At 36.5% G+C, this 18,115-nt stretch overlaps 1 protein-coding gene across 1 annotated transcript in view; it reads left to right on the top strand.

The window, feature by feature from the left end:
* Positions 1 to 3,489, top strand: part of LOC132311153 (DExH-box ATP-dependent RNA helicase DExH6-like) — a 67,444-nt gene extending 63,955 nt beyond the window's left edge. The window contains exons 12-14 of the mRNA XM_059808915.1: positions 43 to 1,047; positions 1,340 to 2,437; positions 2,565 to 3,489. Of these exons, the coding sequence (XP_059664898.1) occupies positions 43 to 1,047; positions 1,340 to 2,437; positions 2,565 to 3,023 (2,562 nt within the window). The 3' untranslated portion in view covers positions 3,024 to 3,489. The remainder of the gene's footprint in view (positions 1 to 42; positions 1,048 to 1,339; positions 2,438 to 2,564) is intronic.
* The last annotated feature ends 14,626 nt before the right edge of the window (positions 3,490 to 18,115 follow it).

Raw genomic sequence — 18,115 nt, 5'->3', positions numbered from 1 at the left:
TGTTGATTTCTGTTTTTGATTTTTGTAGCATTCTTGATTCAGGTGAAAACGTTTTATTTGGAGGATGTACTTTCTTTATTGAAATCACTGGAAAATAATCACCTTGATTGTACTTCAGAGAGTGTTACAATTAAGGAGTCCAAGTTAACAGAAGAATACAGAGTTGCCCTTGATGAAGCTATTAATTTGGCTTGGTCAAATGATGAGTTTGATCCCCTCCTAGATTTAGTTTCTTCTGAAGAAGCTCCAATTTTTTTTAATTATCAGCATTCTTTGACTGGAGTAACACCATTAATGGTATTAGCTGGAAAAGGTAGAGTGGGTGATGTTTGCATGCTTCTCTCTTTTGGTGCTGACTGCAGTATACGAGCCAATGATGGAACAACTGCAGTGGGTTGGGCTGAAAGAGAGGGTGAGGGAGAAGCTGCTGAAATTATAAAAAAACACATGGAAAAATCCCTTTCCAACTCTGAGGAAGAACAACAAATACTTGAGAAATATCTATCAACTATCAATCCTGAACTTATTGATGTTGTCCTTATAGGGCAATTAATAAGGAAAATATGTATCGACTCGAAAGATGGAGCTATCCTTGTTTTCCTTCCTGGGTGGGATGATATAAATAGAACACGAGAGATATTAATTTCTAGCCAGTTCTTCAAAGATTCTTCTAAGTTTGTAATTATATCTCTCCATTCTATGGTCCCATCTGTGGAGCAAAAGAAGGTTTTTAAACGGCCCCCTCTTGGTTGTCGCAAAATAATTCTTTCAACTAACATTGCTGAGACTGCTGTCACCATTGATGATGTTGTTTATGTTATCGACAGTGGAAGGATGAAAGAAAAAAATTATGACCCTTACAACAATGTTTCAACTCTTCATTCTTCTTGGGTTTCAAAAGCAAGTGCAAAGCAACGAGAAGGACGTGCTGGACGCTGCCAGCCAGGAATCTGTTATCATCTTTATTCAAAACTTCGAGCAGCTTCATTGCCAGATTTCCAAGTTCCTGAAATCAAGAGGATGCCAATTGAGGAACTTTGTTTGCAGGTACCTGTTGATCTCCTTGTTATGTTTGGAGAATCCAAAAATATGAGATACAGGGAATCTAGTGAATGTTGGGACAATTACATATTCTTTTTTGTTTACCATGTTTGGAGGATCACTAGTTTGAACAAATACCTTTTTCCTTTTTAATTGCTGATTTTTGTTGTCGTGGAAGTAAAATAATGCCTTTTATGATTCTTTGGAAGTCTGTTAATAATTGTTGCATTACTTGCAATTTATGAACATATTTGTGATGTATTCTATAATGCTGAATGTCTTTTTTACTCACTAACAGGTGAAGCTACTTGATCCAAATTGCAAAATAGGAGATTTCTTACGGAAAACATTAGACCCGCCGGTTTTTGAAACCATACGTAATGCGATTATTGTTCTTCAAGATATTGGGGCCCTGTCACTTGATGAGAAACTTACAGAACTCGGGGAGAAGCTGGGTTCTCTACCAGTACATCCCCTAACAAGCAAGATGCTTTTCTTTGCCATATTATTGAATTGCCTCGAACCAGCTTTGACTTTGGCTTGTGCATCTGATTACAGAGATCTATTTACTCTTCCCATGTTGCCTAATGAAAAGAAGAGAGCTGCGGCTGCTAAATCTGAGCTGGCTTCACTCTATGGTGGGCATGGTGATCAACTAGCGGTAATAGCTGCATTTGAGTGCTGGCAGAACGCCAAGGAGAGGGGTCAAGAAGCACTTTTTTGTTCTCAATACTTCATGTCTTCAAGTGCCATGAATATGCTATCCAGAATGCGCAAGCAACTAAAATCTGAATTAATCCGGAATGGTTTTATTCAGGAAGATGCATCTGGTTTTAGCCTAAATGCACGGGATCCTGGTATACTCCATGCAGTCCTTGTGGCTGGTTTGTATCCAATGGTGGGGAGATTACTTCCACCTCACAAAGGCGGAAAGCGATCAGTTGTGGAAACTGCTAGTGGTGATAAGGTCCGGTTGCACCCTCAATCCACAAACTTTAAGTTATCATCTAAGTCATCTGTTGATCAGCCTTTAATTATATATGATGAGATAACCCGTGGAGATGGGGGTTTGCACATTAGAAAATCTAGTGTTGTTGGGCCTCTCCCGTTATTACTGTTAGCAACAGAGATTGTTGTTGCTCCTGCTAACGATAATGATGATGGCGGTGAAGATGATGATGAAAGCGACTTTGAAGATGACGACGATGATAGTGATGAAGATAAAACAGAGATGCATGATAAGACTGCTGTACGACATGGAGAAAAAATCATGTCCTCTCCTGATAATACTGTTAAGGTGGTTGTTGACAGGTGGCTATACTTCGAGTCAACAGCACTTGATGTTGCTCAGATTTACTGTTTAAGAGAGAGACTTTCTGCAGCAATTTTGTTCAAAGTAAGATCTTGTATTGTTTTACTTTTGGAGGGTTACTAAAATATGCATGAAGTTGATGCAGACAATCTCTGCGTTATCTTAAAACTTTATATTTCCCGAGTCTAATTCTTACCTTGTTGGTTTGTAGGTAACTCATCCAAAAAAAGTTCTTCCTCAACTTCTTGAGGCTTCTGTATATGCAATATCCTGTGTTCTGTCATATGATGGGATGTCGGGAGTCTCATTGTCATTGAAATCTGTGGATGCACTGACTTCAATGGTGAATGCAACTGAAATTGACCAAGAATCAGGGAGAAAGAAAATGGGTCAGAATCCAAATGGTTTTATGAGATCGCTCATGTGGAATGACAACCCCCAGAACTTTCCTTCAAATCATAACAAAGGTAGGCTGCCTGAAAATAAGGGTAAAGCACACTGGAATCACCCATCGAGCCATCATGTTGTGCCTCCTGCTCCAGTATTCATGAATGCAGACCAAAGATCTGCATCACAAGGTTCTAGTGCTGCTGGGTTTGGTCATGGAACGTATGGACAAATCAGTTCAAGAGCGGATTCTTTTAAGCGCCAGCGTGGTAACAGGTCTTGATAACTAAACGAGGTTGGAAAATGGACCCCAACTGGGCAGTTGGGATTAAGCTGGGAATTGAGTTCAGACGGGAATGTCCACTGGTTGCTGCTGCATCTAAAATTTCCAAGTTGCCCAAAAGTAACGCCTTGATGCTTCCATGGAGTGGGTGCTGGGTAATGTATACTTAAGCGTCCACATGATCTAATGCCTGGCTGCTGCTGCATCTAAAATTTCGGAGTTGCAGAATTGCAGAAAAGTAGCTCCTTGATGGTTCCGGGGAGTGGTTGCTGGTAATGCATTTAAGCATCGGAATTATCAAATGTCTTTTTTGGTTAGAAATTTATGTTTTTAAATGTTACATATATTATTTAACATGTGTTTATATATATATATATATGTACACACACACACACCCTCTTCTGGAGGGAATACTTGGAACTTGAACTCATTTATGCGCCCATTATTGCTCCTTATTATGTAACAAGAGTGTTATAAGCCCATTCCCACTAGAACAGAAGAGTTAATGTTATACCGCTTGCAAGTGCGGTGTTGCCCAAATGGTTGGGTTGCTCCCCGTGTCTGGGAGATCATGTACCCTTCTTCTCCTCTAACCACCAACTCTTAACATTCTTGCCTAAAAATAAAAATAAAAAATAAAAAAATTGATATACTGCTTGCCCCTACTCCCTGGGTGCATTGTTTTGTGCGTTAAGTAGGCTCTCGTGTAGGTAGAGTGAACACATCGTTTACTAGCCTACCAATTGGTAGGATATTGGCAGCTGAGTCATTCTATGAGCCATCTACAAAGTTCATCAGAGGGAGGACCAAATCGGACCCTTTTTTATAATATAGTAGACACTCTCTCGGTGTTCGTAACGATGACGAACTTCAGGCCTAAGGAAATGGTGTGAATTCTTGATGGTAAGAAACGACTGAACAGGAAAATCTTCATTCGTTCGGACACAACTGCCCAATAAGAAAAATATTATAGATCTATATATACAGCAAGATAGAATATTGGATACTACGTACATCTTTATAATTTTCAGAGCATTTGTATAAACATAAATAAAGTACCAAATAAAAATTTATTAATGGAGCAATAATATAAATACCCAACACAATCAAAATCTGAATAGCAACATTTAAACTCAATGCTCGAAGTAAATAAATTAATCCTTAATGCACACACCAGTGGATTCTCGGTTTAAACTTAATACTCAAATCGGTTTAGACTCGATATTCAAAGTAAATAAATTAATCCTCAACGCACACACCAGCGGATTCTCGGTCATTCTCCGGCGGACTACTGCCATGTATTTTCGAAATAATTTCTTTTAACCGCTCCTTTATATTTTCATCCAGTTATCAAAATGCAATTAAGCACGAGAAAGTACACAACTAAAATTCTCATCCCAGAGCAAAGTAAGCAGTTAGCTTAATCAAATACACCTAAAGTGCGGTTATAGATATTATATTTCTATAGTTCAATTACTATTTTTGTTACTAATCATTACCACTTTTATATTTACTAATAGGAAATTCTTGCATTAGAAAACCCAACAGCATGAGATTTCGAAACGAACAGTACACTACATGGATAAATCAAAATTATAGGTAAGAATATAAATACAAACAAATAAATAACACTATATATATATTTTTATATATTTATATCAATTCTGAAGACCAACAGATCCTCTCATGATACCTTAATTTGAAACTAAAAAAATTAAAATTATTAGTATTGGGAAAAAACTAGATAGAGACGAGTCACACATTTATATATAGATTCAACAGAATATATGCTCAAATCATTATATTGCACCAATCATCCTATATTCCCGTAACTAGATGAAGAAAATAATAAATAAATAAAATTCGTTAAGTATATTAACTAATCTTAGATTTATTTGATCTTTGTACGTCACACTCATATATATATATATATATAAGCAAATGAAAACTTTACCTACCATATATATATACACACACACATCCCGGATGAAGCAATAATTCAGTCTTTCTATATATTTTATTGGTCCTAGCTTAGATCTAGCGTTTGTCCTTTTAAATGTCAAAAAGGTATTCACAGGTCCATTACTTTGATACACTATTAATTCTAACGTCTTCAGGCCATTTTAGTGATGCACATGGGCAATATAGTCATTTTAAACACGAGAGAGCTCAATTTAAATTGATTAAGGAAGGTACATTGAAGCACAAGTTCAATTCCCAAGCCAAGACAATGTTATTTCTGGTGCAATTAAGTCTTTTCACACGTTTACATAATCATTTTGTATTTGCCTTTATAAACTTAAAAGGAAGAAATATAAAATAAATTTTTTTTCTGTATTAGCACACTATTCACAAGTTTACACGGGTTCTCTATTATAAGAAAGAATATACGCATATAACTAGCTGGCCTAATTAATAATTTTCTAGTTTACAATATTTGACCAATATTCTATTTACAACAAATATCCTCCAAATATTATATTTACAGCTAATAATATTTGGTAGCATTACTACCGAAACTTTCCTTTTCAATACTCCCCCTCAAGCTGGTTTGAAGATATCCTCCATAGTCAGCTTGCCAATTAGTCTGTCGAACTTTCTTGTAGGAAGTCCCTTTGTAAGCATATCTGTAACTTGCTCGGTAGTAGGAATGTACGGCATACAGATCAATCCTTTTTCGAGCTTTTCCTTGATGAAGTGTTTGTCTACCTCCATGTGCTTTGTTCTGTCATGAAGCACTAGATTGTGAGCGATCGAAATAGCAGCTTTATTGTCCCAGTACAATTTCATAGGCAACGGATTAGAGACCTTTAATTCATCCAATAACCTCTTAATCCATAACACCTCACAAATTCCATGAGTAACTGATCTAAACTCGGCCTCTGCGTTGTTTCTTGCTACTACATTTTGTTTTTTACTCCGCCAGGTGACAAGGTTACCTCCAACAAAGGTGCAGTAGCCAGAAGTTGACCGTCTATCAATAGCACTCCCAGCCCAATCTGCATCAGTATAGGCTTCAACTTGCAAATGCCCACAGTTTTTTAACAGTAGACCTCTTCCAGGGGTCCTCTTTAGGTATCTGAGAATTCTGTAGACTGCATCAAAGTGTTCTCATCCAGATGAATGCATGAACTGGCTAGCCATGCTAACTGCAAAAGCTATATCTGGACGTGTAGGCGACAAGTAGATCAGTCTTCCAACAAGTCTTTGATACTGCTCTCTATTCATAACTTCTTCATCTTTAGAAGGCTGCAGCTTAGGGTTGGGCTCAATGGGTGTCTCGGCTGGTTTACATCCTAGCAGACCTATCTCACTAAGTAAATCAAGAACATATTTACGTTGATTCACAAATATACCTTCTTTGGATCTAGCAAACTCCATTCGTAGAAAGTATTTTAATGCACCCAAATCCTTGATATCAAAATCAGCTGCAAGTCTCTTTTTCAGTCTCCCCAATTCTTCATTGTCATTATCTGTCAAGACTATATCATCCACATAGACAATTAACACTGCAACCTTGCCTTCTTTACTGTGTTTGTAGAACATGGTATGGTCAGCTTGGATCTGACAGTAGCCACAATTCTTCACAGCTCTCCCAAATATCTCAAACCAAGCTCTAGGGGACTATTTGAGACCATATAAAGATTTTTTCAGTCTACAGACTTTATTAGGTCCCAATTTTCCCTCAAACCCATATGGTAGATTTATAAAGACCTCCTCCTCAAGATCTCCATTTAAAAAGGCATTTTTTACATCTAACTGGTGTAATGGCCAACTGAAATTCACAGCCAAAGATAACAAAATTCTAATTGAGCTTATCTTGGCTACAGGAGCAAAAGTTTCCTGATAATCAATTCCATAGGTCTGGGTGAACCTTTTTGCTACTAATCTTGCCTTGTACCTCTCTATGCTACCATCAGCTTTACATTTCACAGTAAAGACCCACTTGCAACCTACTGTTCTTTTCTCCTTAGGTAAATCAATTATCTCCCAAGTACCATTTCTTCTAAGAGCATTCATCTCTTCCATCACTGCTAACTTCCAATTCGGATCATCAAGAGCTTCCTGAATGTTTCTCGGGACAAACAAGTGTGAGATTTTTGAGGTAAAAGCCCTATGAGTGTGAGAGAGTTTTTCATAAGAAAGGTATTTGGCAATGGAATATTTTGGATTTGAATATTTGATTCGAATACCTTTCCTAATAGCTATAGGAATATCAAGGTCTGATGGTTCTTGGTTAGGAGAAACAATAGGAACTGAAGATGAGTTAGGAACAGAATTACCTGTGATATCTGGAGGTCCAGTTCCCGAAGGTTGAGATTGATCATTTCCAAGATGAATAGTCTGACTTTTACTCTTTTGATGGGGTATTCTCTGAGTATAAACCAGAGGCTCAGTATTGGGAACTTTAGTGCCCGGTTGTAGTGATTCTTCCCCTGTTTCAGATACAGTAATGTTTGGCACTATATGACTAGGATTCTCTTCATTGTTTTCATTGGTTTTATCACAGTGTTCCTGACTTTGAATTTCGGGAATAATAGTAGGATGAGGTGAAGGAGTCAAAATCATATTTGATAAAGGAGTAGGAGATAAATCCCCAAAATTTTCTTCCATCAGCTATGCAGCCAAAAACCTTTAGAGGTAAATCTGAGTATATCCTTGATACTGGAAAAATTCTTTTGAAACATTCTAATGGCGTGCTATATTTTAAAACATGTGAAGGCATTCTATTAATCAAATACGAAGCTGTTAAAACAGCTTCCCCCCAAAGATATTTTGGAACATTCATTGAAAACATTATAGCACGAGCCACTTCAAGTAAATGTATATTTTTTCTTTCAGCAATTCCGTTTTGTTGAGGGGTATCCACACATGTAGACTGATGATGGATACCATTTTCTTTCAAAAAAACTCCCCAAAATTTCATTATTATACTCGGTTCCATTATCGGTGTGAAAAATGCTAATTTTTGCTTGAAACTGAGTTTCAACCATTGTGTAAAAATTCTTAAAAAATCTTTTCAACCTCAGACTTTTCATTCATCAAATAAACCCAACATAAACGGGTATGATCATCTATAAAAGTAATAAACCATTTTTTCCTAGAGATAGTAATGACTCTTGAAGGTTCCCAAACATCACTATGTATTAAATAAAATGATTTTGAAGAAGTATAAGGTTTTGGCAAATAAGTAGTACGATGATTCTTAGATAAATAACAACTCTCACAATAGAACAATGAACAATCCAAACCTTTAAATAAAGCAGGAAACAAATGTTTAAGATATGGAAAGCTAGGATGTCCTAGTCTTAAATGCCAAAACATTATTTGTTCGTAAAGAGAGTTAGAACTAACACTACTAAGGCCCTGAGCCTTTTTATTACTGGAGAAGTCCTCATCAAAGTAGTAAAGTTCATCTATTATCTTAGCACTGCCAATCTTCTTCCCCAAGCTCCGATCCTGAAATTCACAGTAAGAATCACAGAAAATTACATGACAATTAGATTCTTTGGTTAGTTTACTCATAGACAAAAGGTTACAGGCTAGCTTAGGAACATGAAGAACAAATTTAAGATCTATATTCTTGGATAATTTTATCAAACCTTTTCTTGCAATAGGTGAGAAACTACCATCTGCAATTCTAATTTTTTCAAGGCCAGAACATGGTGAGTAAGTGCTAAAAAGATTGGAAATCCTGGTCATATAATCAGAGCCTCTAGAATCGATGATCCATGGAGTATAATTTAAACAATAAGAAAGGGCATTAAGTGCACTACCTGTTTGTGCAAGAGCAACACAAGGAATACCAGATGAGGAATTAAATTTCAGCAGCTTCAGAAGGTGATCTATCTGCTCCTTGCTTAAGGGACTTGTCTCAGCTCCATTAGCAGTAGGAACCATACGCCTATTTCTGTCACCAGGCTTGTTGCTCTTCCAATTCGTTGGTTTTCCGTGGATTTTCCAGCAGTTCTCTTCAGTTTTTCGCTAAAAATTGTTGGTTTATTAGCAGCAGTCTCTGCAACAATAAGGGCGGAACTCTCAACAGGTCTGCTGGTAGTCTTCTTCCCCAACATTACGTGTCTGTGGCTCTCTTCTCTTCTAACCTCAGCAAACACTTCACCAATTGGAGGAAGTGGAGTCCTGCCAATGATCCGTCCTCGTACTTCATCAAATTCCACGTTGAGCCCAGCAAGAAATTTGTAAATACGATGAGCCTCCACGGTCCGTTTGTAGTGATTGGCATCTTCAATGGAATTCCATTCATAATCATTGAACAGATCCATGTCCTACCAAAAGTGCTTCAATGAATACTTGGTGATTGAGTCTTCTCCCTGTCGAATCTCACCAAGTTTTAGAGTCAATTCATAGATCTGAGACTGATTTCCCAAATCAGAATACATCTGATTCACGTTGTCCCAGAGCTCCTTGGCCGTGGAGTAGCACATATAGTTGGAGCTAATATCCTCGTCCATGGAGTTCACAAGCCAAGTCATCACCATTGAATTTTCTGCATCCCAGGTCACGTACGTTGGGTCGTTCGATGCTAGTGCCTTCTTATCTCCCGTCAGGATCCGAACGGACTGGGACCACCGTAAATAATTGTCACCATTAAGGCGAATATTGGTGATCTGAACCGAGTGAGAAACAGTACTGGGGGCTTGGGTTATCGGATTGGTTGATTGGGTTGTGATAGGCGAGGTTGGCATGGAGGAAACGTCAGATATGGTTGATCAACGAAGAAATTGTGCAGAAAAGAAAATTAGGTTTTTTTTTTTTTTTTTTTTTTTTTTTTTCCCCTTAAGGTGGCTCTGATACCATATAAACTTGAAAGGAATAAATATAGAATAAAATTTTTCTCTATATTAGTACACTATTCACAAGTTTACATTGGTTCTCTTTATAAGAGAGAATACACGCACATAACTAGCTGGCCTAATTAATAATTTCTTAATTTACAATATTTGACCAATATTCTATTTACAACAAATATCCTTCAAATATTATATTTATAGCTAATAATATTTGGTAGTATTACTACCGAAACTTTCCTTTTCAACAGCATTGAATGCTACATTGCATCACAAAGCTCAGGAATACAGTGTGTTAGGGAACACATAAGCTGCATCACTCATTTCTACTGCATATTGACAAATGTCCTTTAAAGGGGCATTTTAGTCTTTTTGTCTATGCAATGCACATGACATGGTCCTAGTGAGAGAAATTTGTTGGACAATTCACATTTCTTATGCACCAAGTTGTATTGATTCAGATATATGTATATATATATATATATTTAAGCTATGAATTGCATGTGCACTAGCGGACAAAACACTTAGGTGTAACAAGGACATTGTGGTCCTTTCACACAGGGAATGTCAGAATATTCCCTCACCAATGATTGGTGGAATGTGCTAAATGTATTTCTATTTAAGGTTGCACCATATCAGTGTAAGGTACTATATATATCCTGTTATAGCAGTAGTAGCTAAGCCTTGTTAGTGACAATTGTGAGCCTTTTGTGTGGTGCATTGTGTGTGTCTCGAGAGCAAAGAATGAACAAGGGTTTATGAGTGTTAGATTTATGATTTAAGCTTCATTTCACCTCAGAATTAATTATTGAGTGCATACAAATGTGTTGATCATCAAGAAGGTTATATAGTGCTGTTTTCTAGTGCAAAATCAAGGTTTAGGGGCTTCAAAATGGTTTGAGCTATTTTCAGAGCACTGTGAAGGTTAAGGCAAGTTTATATTGCACAAGGAGTCTTAGAGGATGTGTCTTGAAATTTTAAAATTATGATCTAAGAGAGAGTTTATGGTTATATGAAAAGTATAATGATCTTGTCAGTTGTTTGTCTCTAATTTTGAAGAGTTGAAACATTGTTGAGGAAGGTTATCTTTAATTATATATGAGATTATTTATTTCATCTTAGTTTTTTATGTTACTTTTATTTTATTTTACTTTAATCTCATTTATCACGTCCTAAAATTCGGGGTGTGAGCCGTTGACACCTACCCCTTCCCCCAACTGGTTGTAGAGCAATGCTAAGAACTCAGCAACCTCCGTAGGCTCCTAATTATGAAACTCTCTATGAAACTGCATATCCTAAGTCAACCTCCTACTATCAAGACAATAACAATTGGCAATCAGAACATGTCTTCTTGAAGAAATCCTGAACAACTGAGGGAACCTACGAGCCAAAAACAAGGTCCATACCAGAGATCCTCCCAAAACCTGATGAGACTCCCACTCCGAACTTTGAACCAGATAGGTTTGGAAATGTCATCTCACCCCTTCCGAATTAGCTTTCAAGTGCCCATACCTGCTGGAAATATCACTTCCTTAGATAACCACCCATTATCGTCCTCACCATGTTAGCAAGCAACGACCTTCATCCATAACTAGGGCCACTTTCCCGAATCTCCATAACCATTTACCCAATAATGCCTTGTTGAACAAATCCAATCTCTGAATGCCCAAACCCCCATTTGACTAGGGGAGCACACCATCTCCTAGTTAACCAAATGGTATTTGAACTAATAACCAATGCCACCCCATAGAAAATTCCTCTCAATCTCATCTAATATTCGAATAACAGCTTTTGGCATCAGGAAAAGAAACATAAAAAAGGTAGGAAGATTTTAAAGGGTGTTCTTTATAAGGGTAATCCTTCTCCCTTTTGAAAGATATTACTTCTTTCACCCTACAAGTCTTCTCTCGAAGCTCTCAACCATGGGATCCCAAACTGAAATCCTTTTCAAAACTGCCTCCAAAGGAAGACCTAAATATGAAATCGGGAGAGCGCTAACAAAAAACCTACGAATATTTGTAAGATCCTGAATTCCTTCGACTCCCCAAACTAAAACCAACTTGATCTTCCCAATGTTGATCTTTAACCTTGCAATGCTAGGAAATATGCCAGAACACACCTTAACCCTTAACTAGTTCACCCTAGGGTCACTAAAAACGATGGTGTCATCCTCAAAGAGCAAATGAGAGATAACCAACTGATTAAGATTGTTTTCCATCATGAAACCTCGAATAAAATCCAACTCTTATGCTCTCCTCATCAATATGCTCTCCTCGGACGCAAACCTCGAGAGCTAGTGAAGAATCCAGCTAAGGAACCATTAACAAGGACTGAGAAGCATGCAGTTGAGATACATTGCCATATCTAATTAATCCATTTAGGGCTAAACCCCGTCCTTTCTAGCAAATACAACAAGAAATTCCAACAAACATGATCATAAGCCTACTCGACGTCTTACTTGAAAACAATCCCCGGAACACAACTTCTAGCTTTGGCCTCCACACACTCACTAGCAACCAAGACCAAATCCAAAATATAACGACCACCAATAGAAACATTATTGGACTTTAAGATCACCTCATCCATAACTCTCCTTAGATGGATTACTAAAACTTTAGCTAGAATCTTGTAAACAGGTTTTACAAAACTAATTGGTGTAAAGTCCTTATCCTCAACAGCACCACCCTTCTTTGGAATAAGGGTGATGAAGGATGCATTAAGAATTTTCTCAAAGTGCCCATTAGAATGAATAGAACTCAAAGCACCCATCACCTTAGGCTTCACCACCTCTCAACAATTACTACACATCCCATTTATCTCTTAATGTTTTTTCAGTTAAAAAGGTGGTCATCTTATTTTAAAATTCTATATCTCAAACTTTATTGACTTCACAATTTGTCATTTTTATTTTTATGATGAAATTATATATCTCAAGTCCCTACAAGAATGTTACCGAAGTGGATAGGTTCGCCAGTGTAGAGAATTTGCACCGCTGAACAACCCACCACTAGGTGACTTTTATTATTACTCGTTTTCTCTTTCTCTTCCTTTTCCTTTGTCTCTCTCTCCGACTACCATCCACAATGTTTTTTTTTCTTCAAACTCGTCCATTAGTTCATCGAAAGTGGTTGCAGTAGCAAGTTATCATGCGTGGGGAGTAAGAGAAAGAGATAACCGTCTGTTAGGGGGAGTTAGAGAGAGAGAGAAAGAGAAAAAGAGAGAGAATTAGAGGGAGTGAATATGGAAGACTTAGGTTGGTTCTATTTTTTAAGATTCAATGAGGTTATTTTCGTAATTTAATGTAATAGGTTATTGAGGGTAAGAAAGACTTTTGACTCTTGAAATATTATTTAGGGAATTTTTTTCAATCGATACGTGTAGGCCATTTTGTAATAGTGTCACAAGTTGTTAAGGGCAATTTGGATCCAAAGTGTAGAAATTGACGTATTTGTAATTACTTTTGGTAAGTTGTTTTTTTACACAGGTATGCATCCTTTCATTCTGACATTCTTTCTTTGAATGGCTTTGTTGTTTGTGCCGCAGGGTTTTTCCTATAGGTATCAATAAAGATGGTTTTTCCTATGGTATTGGTAATTATACCTCCCAAAATGGTCATAAATTAAATAACCTAAGATTATAAGGCTCTATTTGTTTTAACTAAAAGTACACAGTTCGATTTTGATGCTTTTGTTGTGTTTTAGAACCAAACTGATCCTAACAGTTTTATAGAAATTGAAATCAAATTGAACCAAATCAAACCATAATAAACCAGTTTCGTTTGATTTAGTTCCACGGTTCTAGCCTTGAAGATAATTGGGGCTTGAAGTTATAGTTAGCTCGGTGGTGGCCATTGAAGTTTTTCTCTGTATTGCAAGTTTTAAGCTCTAGGCCCTCCCCATCCCTTTTTTTACTCTAGTTCTCTATCTAAATTTGTATATCAATCTATATATATACACATATATAGATGCAGAAAGAGATGAACTTCAATTCTTAAATATGAAAAAGTATGAAAGGTGAATGAGAGCATTCAAGTGGTGGACCACAAAAGGATGAATTACAAGAATCATCTATGTCAGAGTAGTTTGATTTATATGAATAAAACCTAGTGTCAACCATACCGAAGTAGCCGTTTCTCACCATCAAGAAGTCACACCATTTCCTTGGGGCTAAAGTTCATTGTCGTTACGAACACCGAGAGAGAGTTTGAACCGTGCAAGAGAGTGTCTGTGTTTACTCTCTTATTCTTCTTGTAGTTTATTTTGATGTCTCAGACCTCTTGTTTGCTGTGTTTTCTGGTTTAAGCCTCCTGAATTTAGATTATAATGTTGATATCTTGCTGTGAGCTTGTTGTATATCATCTGAACATGATTAAATAGTTGATTAGATTTGGATTCAACTTTAAAATATTTGTATTTAAAACGATCTAAAGATTTTTTGTGAAAACCAAACCTTCTGTTATCACTAGTTCTCCCAAGCTAATTATAACATGTCATTTTTGTGGAGAAAAATGTCATATCAAGTATAAGTGTCAGAAAAGAGAAATTGAACTTGGGAAGAAATTAAAAAATCTGGAGAGTTATACTCAGATGAAGAGAATGATTAGTAAGAAAAAGTCTTCTGAGTTTTGTGACACTTTGCCTGGGATAATAGGGAAATCATTGCATAATTAATCTAAAATTGTTTATGTAAAAAAAGATAAGTTTTGGGTGTGTCGCTGTACCAACGCTCAAAAGTGATGTGATCAAATGTGGCCAAGTTTGAAATTATAAAATGCCACTACCACTACTAACTATTAATGTAGCTGGAGTAAGTAGGGATCGTCCCAAGGGAAATGGAGCGGTATTATTGAAATTAATGATGGATTAGTAGGTCGATTGATCAAAAGATGATTTGTTCATTGAATTAGACTACAATTTAAACTAAATAAATGCAATGTAAAACAACTAAAACAAATGAGGTGTAGAGAATATGAGAGAGGAGTCTTGGGTCATAGAGTTCACCATTAAGCATTACCTTCCTAGATATTCAATATTTGATGGATTAGAGGGATTATGTGTTGTAAATGAAGGTGTGTGTCATTAATTGAAATATCAAGCATGGATGGCAAGTAAGCATACATTGTCTGGTCAATCTAGTGAATAGCACAACATATCAAATTAAGCCATTAATCCTTCCATAAGTTCACAATTAATGCACAATCATTAAATTAGAGAAATATATTACTTGTATTCATAAGCATGGAACATCAAATAACAAGAATGGATTGTCCACCTATCTAAGAAAGTAAGGCAATTACACTACAACTAAGCTATTGACATGGAAATTAAACTAATTAAACTAAGGAGGTGGCACAATCCATCAAGAAATAAGTATGAACCATCAAACAAATCACAAGAGTAATCTATTTAAGCACCATACCTTGACCATCACTAGATTCATAATATCAACACACAAAGACATGTATCAATGTCATAAAATCTAGAGATAAATACATGAGCATTCATTCTAACATACATAGACATATGGATAGAATTAAATGATCAATTGGAAGTATTAAACTACACAAATCAGTGTAGAAACAAGATTTATATATATAAGATGTCAAGACAAGAATTATAACACAAATTCCTATTAATTACAAAACATCAAAGTCTAGGAGGCATGCTTAGAGCTATCTCTAGCCCCAAGAGAATGGTTTAGCCTCTCATTGATGTTGTCATCCAACCCTCAATGGCTATCTCCATGGTAGAAATCATCCTCCTTCTCTTGAGTTCTTGGTAGAAACCCTAGCTGAGTGGAAGAACTTTCTTAAATTGTGTATTTCTCTCTATAATCTCTAGCCAAACCTTTCTATCTAACCAACGTCTATCATCCTCCTTTACTGAAAAGAGCCAAAATCCTTATATAGGTAGCTCAAATGTCACACCCAATGGTCAGACCTCGTGCACTAGGAGCTCCAAATGATTGCACCACGAGCACACCTTTAATTTGGCTGGAACTCTATTTTTTACGCAACTTGAGGCAGTTCAATCAATCACAAGGTTGCTCGGATCAATCAAACCATGGTGGCGCACTTTTTGGATAATGACAAGGCTGAGATATTTTTGGGAAAAGGACGAAAGTGGTAGGTGATAATAAGATCAAAAGGTTTCGATCGATCGAAGGAAAGGTTGGATCGATCAAATAGGAAATTTTCCTAAAGATAAGAACAAAAGGCTCGATCCATCATAATGGGGTTGGAATGATCATAGTGTGATCGATCGTAGCTTGGTTCGATCGATCGAAGAAGGGTGCTTCACCACTTTGCTTCCACTTTGCTCCTTTCTTCCTCTAGGCTTGAGATTGTTTCTTTTAATGTTCTAATTCAGCTGAATTGACTTATTTTTGGGATAACTGCCTGAAAAGGGAAATATCATGAAATTAAACATAAATTGAAAAATAAGATAGAATAAGGTCCTAGAACATTCAAGCTTAAATGGTTTAAATGCGCACTTTTTAGTGCTTATCACACCCCCTAACTTAAATATTGCTAGTCCCTAGCAATGAACTATGAAGAAAATAAAGAAATGAACAACTAAACAACTATGAACTAGAAAACAATAAATGGATAAAGCCACTTTCGTAGGGAACACGCTTGCATTTAGCATATGCAACAAGCCTTTTAAACCCCTAAGTTACCCTTAATGGACAAGTGAAATCTCGTGAGGGTTTCTAAAAATGATACCCATAAACATTAAGCTCTTTCTCACTAAAGAGGTACTAATATTTCAAACAAGCATTAGGAGAAAACTATCTTAAGTATGTAATTTTTCAACCATTTCCAAGCAATCTCCCAAAATTTTAACATCAAGCAAGTAAATATAGTCCTCCACACATGAAGATAATGATCATACAAATGAAAACAACTTTAGAATCCTTTTTAAGTGAACCGGAATCAAATATGTTGCTATCTAAACCAACTAAAGAAATGATCATATCTGGTCTCAAGCTAGCACACAAATCTAGTACTGATCATCAAGACAAAGACTGGACTTTTTATTAAAGCTTTATTCAACTAGGTGCGCTTATTCTTTTCACTTAATTTTTTTTTATTTTTTTTAATTTTTTCTAATCCTAAGGATTAAAGATGGAAGCATTGTGCAATGTGTTGATCTATTAAGCTTTCTAATGATCCATGAGGTCGAGCGTTAGGTCAATGACTCCCAAACCGGACTGCTTTAGGGCATTAGGTGTTTAAACACCCCTAAAGACTTAAAAACTGAAATCAACTAGGCTACAAATCAAAACAACCTCTATCTAATCATTTCCCACTTCTCACCTTTTGGGAGAAGTTCTCAACAACCTCCTTTTTTTTTTTTTTTTTTTTTTTTTTTCAAGTTATTAACCTAGAGTTTGGGCCTTCCACCTTTTGGCGCGAGAAATTCAGTGCTTGATAAGGCCACAATCTTGGCTACTTAGTGAAAAGGGTTTGTTATCCACCTTTATCAAGAATGAAAGCTTTCAATGCACTACTAGCTCAATTGGGATATAACCAAATCAATAATCAATAAAGTATGTACCCCATAAATGAATGCTAGTATGCGCCTGTGCTAGTGTAGAATCCTAAAGTGAATCTCAAAACAATCATAGAATCAAGATGATATAGACCATAAATGCAAGCAAGATATCAATCTTTCAAAAAATTTACTCCTAAATGACATCCATAAAACATATAAGGAGTATTGGACTCTCAAGTGAAGTAATTTTTAAATTATAAGCAATATAGTCCTCAAAAGATCAAAATCATAGCTACTCATGGACCAATCATAGAAAATCCCTCAAATACACAAGTCATGCTCAAAATCTTGAATTAAATGGAAAGAACACACATCACCCCAAACTTAAAAGGCACAATGTCCTCAATGTGCAAAGAGAACAAAAGAAAGAGGAAAGAGTATACCAGTGCAACTATGGCGATGACTGGTCGGGACATAAGTATCTGAAGTGGGTGGTATAACCCCCCGAAACTTGGGATTAACTGTGGTCCTGAAAAGATGTCACTAGAATAAAACCTCATCAAATAACAAATGGGATAGTAATGGTGCACAATGGGCATGCAAGTGTAAGTGGGAAAGTAAATGAAAGAGAGAGAGGGGTAAGGATAGTCCTGAAAAATATGGGTTGCCACTGGAATGCACTTGATAATGGAGTCAATCATCAATAGATATATCAATATAAGACCGAAACATCCAAAATATTATGAATAATAAAAAAAGTATAAGGTACATCACAGTAATCTGGCCA

This window comes from Cornus florida, unplaced genomic scaffold (assembly GCF_030987335.1).
Source record: "Cornus florida cultivar Cherokee Brave unplaced genomic scaffold, ASM3098733v1 CherokeeBrave_3.0.0_Hap2_Chr06, whole genome shotgun sequence".
Lineage (NCBI taxonomy): Eukaryota > Viridiplantae > Streptophyta > Magnoliopsida > Cornales > Cornaceae > Cornus > Cornus florida.
The sequence above is the reverse complement of the archived record's forward strand: the minus strand, read 5'-3'. Positions and strand labels throughout refer to the sequence as shown.